At 44.6% G+C, this 4,945-nt stretch overlaps 1 protein-coding gene across 1 annotated transcript; it reads right to left on the reverse strand.

Annotated features, from left to right (window-relative positions):
- Positions 1–245: 245 nt before the first annotated feature.
- Positions 246–4,638, reverse strand: LOC119404992 (uncharacterized). The gene is made up of 3 exons (XM_037671739.2): positions 4,380–4,638; positions 1,211–1,359; positions 246–313 (listed from the first exon to the last, which is right to left on the reverse strand). Exons 1-3 carry the CDS (start codon positions 4,621–4,623, stop codon positions 257–259), a joined length of 450 nt encoding a protein of 149 aa, XP_037527667.1. The 5' UTR covers positions 4,624–4,638; the 3' UTR covers positions 246–256.
- Between the last annotated feature and the right edge of the window lie 307 nt (positions 4,639–4,945).

Below are 4,945 nucleotides of genomic sequence, written 5' to 3' on the forward strand. Positions count from 1 at the left end.
TAGTGTTCTGTACGGGGCGTTATACGCCTACGTGCGGTGCCACCGTGATAACCCGCACCTGAGAAATGGACGATAAAGAAGGAATGGAATCCCGAGAAAGAGATTCCTTCCGGTGCACCGGCCCCGTGATCGGCAGGAAGCCAACGGGCAGCTATCAGTGTCCTCAGATATCACACATGTTGTGCCCATGCGGGGGAGTACACGTTCCATGAGCGAAGGTCCTTGCAAGGGCTCACTTGGGGCATTCCGCATGCATTCAATGGTTAACTGGGTAGGGCGGTGGTCCTGCCTGATAAGCGTACGAAGGGTACACCTGCAAAACGTACGATAAAAAAAATAATAACAGATTGACACAGACGTGTAGTCCTACATGTAGTGCTAATTAATCATTTAATTAATATCTGCGCGTTTATGTGCCAAAACAACGGCATAACTATGAAGCACGCCGTAGCTAAGGGCTCCAGATGGTTTCAACCACCTGGGGTTCTTTCGCATGCAATGACTTCGCATAGTACGCGAGCCTCTAGCATTTCGCCTCCATCGAATTACGATAGCCGCGGCAGGGATCGAACCCGCGACTGCAGTGTGAGTAGCCCAGCACCGTAATAAATGGGCCGTCGCGGCAAAGATCCATGTGTAGTGTTCATAGAGAGCGTAACTTCGAGCCACATTTTGCAAGCGTAATATATAAATGGATAATTCAATGACGAGGTTGATGTGACGTTAGGCGAGAGGAGGCAGAAGACACAAATTTATTAAATTTTAAAAGTCTATACAGAGTCTACTTAGACTTTTAGAGCCGCTGAGCCGTGTCCCCCACGACGGGAGGCGGAAAAGAGCGACCTTTTTTTAATTTTTTTCCTGTTTTCTAATTAACAGTTTAATAATAATAATAGGAAGAAGAATATTTGTAGATGGCCACGGCAGAGGCAACCTGCAGCGTTTTTTTTTTTTTGATTACCCATTTAAAGTGTTGAATAGGAAAAGCTAGGTATTTCAGCAAGGTATTCATTCTTAACAGTTTCTCATCAGTTACGAAAATATCTCTCGTGTTATCCTTCTGGAAGGAAGGGGGAGTAAGGTAAGTTGGACGTATGCACCACTTGTCACGGCTCCGACAAAGTCTTGAGTTCAATCTCGATCACGCGGCTCAGTGGTCTACCGATTTTTCGCTCGAGTGTTCTCAAGCTGGTGCCCTGGTATGGTGTACCTTTCGCCTCGTGCAGGCCCTGTAGACGCATACGCCGGCCACGATGATCGCGATGAGCACAATCAGAGGAACGATGACAATCACGGCGATCACCCAGCCGGTCAGCAAGGTGCCTTCCTGGTACGAGTAGGTGTTGATCTCCTTAGTGTCTGCGAGTCGTTAAAAATCCGGGAAGGAAATCACTTTCTGAAAACAAACAGTGCTAAAAAAACATTAACGCAGCTTGGCACTAGTGGTGTCAAGCCTGGAGGATGGGCGGAGCTGGACGGCCTTCTTCGCTTCTCTTTATTTTTCTCTTTCTTTCTTCATCGCTCTCTTTCCTTTTTTTTTCTATTTTTTCTGTTTTTTCTCTTCTTTTTAATGTCTTTTTTGTCTCAGCTTCTTTCTTTCTTTCTCTCTATATATATTTCTTTCCCTATCTCGCTCTTGCTAGCTTTCATTCTCTCTGTCTCTCTATTGCTAGCTTCCTCTTTCTTTCTATTTCTTTCTCTTTCTGTCTGTATATTTATCTCTATTTCTTTGATTCTCTCTCCCTCTGTGTTTGTTTCTTTCTTTCTATTTACATCTTTATCTTGCACTGCTATGCTTTACTCTATCCGTCTTCCATTCCCTCCTCCCCACCCTCACATCTCTCTTTCCCACCTTCACTTCCCTTTCCCACACCCTTGCTATAGTGTGCTATACAAGACTATGTTATGCTCTGCTAGCGAGCGGTTACAATGCTCGGATCGTGGGTGCGCGGGTTCGTATTCCGCCTCGTCAAGAAATTTTTTTCGCCAAGAATTTCTCTGTTTGTCTATCTTTCTATCTCTTTCTCCCTCTCTCTTTCCTTCTCTGTATTCGTTCTCTAACCCATCAGAGTTATTGCATCCCACGGCGGACAAATCAGTGCACGTGATACGGGAGCGAAGCGGAAGATGAAGAAGAACACGAACATGTTAATTATCTGAAGATAATTGATGATGATAATCATCATTCAACGAGGAACGGCATAACGAAAAATTTAACAGCTCTCCTGTTAAACACGGGGACGAGAAAACAGACTACGCTGGACGAGCGCCGTTCAGTATGAACAACCTATAGCCGGTTACAACCTAATAATATCTGTAAGCTCCGCCCACAGCCACCGCTGTCCCACCCAGAGAAATATTGCATAGATGCCCCGTCCAATTGCATTTGCTCATTTCCGTGACGTCACGCACATATCGCTTATTTAAGGTAGTTGATCTTACCATACATAGAGATGTTCGCGTCGCTGGTTTTCGGTCGAGAAATTTAACCCCCTGGCAACTTTCTGAAAAAATTCAGACATCACATCTCGGGGAAACGTGATATATTAAGCAGGAACAACGAACTATTAATTACTTTTGCGCGTAGTGTTTACATTAGCCTCGAAAAAGTACTCTTGTTGACAACGGAAACCACCCAGTATGATTCACTTGTATAGGTGGGTGGCAGGCGCGCCGCAGTTCATGGGGCGGAGCTTCTACTTCTTCTTAGGCTGTACCTTACTACACTAGCCTACTCAGCTACCTTACAAAGTCACTTTGCCGCACCATAACCCAAATGTATTCTCTCAATATTTTCTTAATATTCACAAATAATTACTCTAGTTACTTTCTTTTACATACCAAACGTATACTGCCCTGCATCCAGCACTGTTTGTCGTTATTTAAAGAAAAAAAAAGCTATCCTCAACTTTTTAAATTATATTGCCTTACTTCTGATCAGACAGATAAACTCGAAGAGCGATGCGACGATGGCGGTGTCAAAACAGTACGCGCTTTACAGGTCCTTGTGTACAAGTGTACTGTTAAGGTACGTTTGGTTGATTGCCAGCAGAAGTTTCAATTTATTTCTTAGGCCTTCTTCTCGTGTAGCAATGAACCTTTGTTATGTTGAAATCACGGATAAAAAACCTTGGTTATATTGGCGCAAAAAAATATTCAGGTTAGATTGAGGTTAAAGCTGTAGTACTTCGTTATACCGACAATTTCGTTATATTGAAATTCGCTATATCAAGGTTTATAAGCACCTTTCAACCAGCACCCCTCGTAGCAAGCCGGGTCAGCAACTGGGCTAACATTTCGGACATATAATGAAAATCTGTATCTCTCGCACTATCTCTTTTAAGCCCAAAGCCTTAGATGCGCCTCATCGAACACAAAAATTGACCGTTGGCGACGGCGGCGTCAAAATCAGTGATGCTAAATGTCGTCATCACGAGATGACGTCGCCATACGGCGTCATCATGACGTCACAGATCGCCAAAATTTGTGACATCATCAAGACTTCACTTTGACGTCATATAACGCGATGTCACATGATGACGTCATCGCGTGACATCGTCGCTTGGTCAAAGGCGGGCCGATCACGGAGGCAGTGTAAAAACAGGTAAGGTTCAAAAAGCTTGCAATGCCTCCGATCCTGGAGGCAATGCGAAACCACATTAGGCGCAGAAAACATTTGGATAGGGGCGAGGGATGATTCTTCCTCTTGAGAGATAGTGGTAGACTACCATTCATGATTTCATAATGCTTGCCGAATGAGCCCCATCCAGCCCCATCCAGCCCCATGCAGCTGCATCTTACCGGTACTTACCTACGGAGCAGAAACCTGGAGACTTACAAAGAGGGTTCAACTTAAATTGAGGACGACCCAGCGAGCGATGGAAAGGAAAATGATAGGTGTAACCTTAAGAGACAGGGAGAGAGCAGAGTGGGTCAGGGAACAAACGGGGGTTAAAGACATCATAGTTGAAATTAAGAAGAAGAAATGGATATGGGCCGGGCACGTAGCACGTCGGCAGGATAACCGGTGGTCATTAAGGGTAACTGACAGGATTCCAAGAGAGGGCAAACGCGTGAGGGGAAGACAGAAAATTAGGTGGGTAGATGAGATTAAGAAGTTTGTAGGTATAACGTGGCAACAGAAAGCACAGGACCGGGTTGATTGGCGGAACATGGGAGAGGCCTTTGCCCTGCAGTGGGCGTAGACAGGCTGATGATGATGATGATGATGATGATTATGATGATGATGATGATGATGATGATGAGGGATGATCAATGCATCGATTGACAAGAAAAAGACGGCTTTCTCCTTCGAGTCGCCTTAGCAGAATGCATAAGGGACCCTGCGAGTTTTTCTTATGGGCAGATTACAAACTTACGGTTATATTCGTACTTGGTCCTCCTTTCCCAGTCATACTGGCCCACCGAAAGACCGCCCTGCCCAGAAGGAAGTAAGTTCTTGTTCCAAATTTCCAGCCCGGGGTTGGAAGCGGAGATCCGCGGCTCGAGATCGCCCACTGGCTCCTCGCTGGCGGACTCTGTCGTGGTCGTGATGCTCGCGCACTGGACGTAGTTCAGCACAGCAGCACCAATCGCGGTAGCGATAACTGTGAGCCTCGTCATATTGCTGTTTCACGGGTGGTGATGAAAAACAGGTGGTGCAGTTTGAAGCAGCGGAAGTTTGTTCTCGAGTCACTGAAATAGAATAGAACATCAGGTGAATAATGGAATAGCGGTAGTAAGTAAAGAAAGAAAGAAAGAAAGAAAGAAAGAAAGAAAGAAAGAAAGAAAGAAAGAAAGAAAGAAAGAAAGGAAGAAAGAAAGAAAGAAAGAAAGAAAGAAAGAAAGAAAGAAAGAAAGAAAGAAAGAAAGAAAGAAAGAAAGAAAGAAAGAAAGAAAGAAAGAAAGAAAGAAAGAAAGAAAGATGAGTCTGTTGTAGATATTT

This window comes from Rhipicephalus sanguineus, chromosome 9 (genome assembly GCF_013339695.2).
Source record: "Rhipicephalus sanguineus isolate Rsan-2018 chromosome 9, BIME_Rsan_1.4, whole genome shotgun sequence".
NCBI classification, from domain to species: Eukaryota; Metazoa; Arthropoda; class Arachnida; order Ixodida; family Ixodidae; genus Rhipicephalus; species Rhipicephalus sanguineus.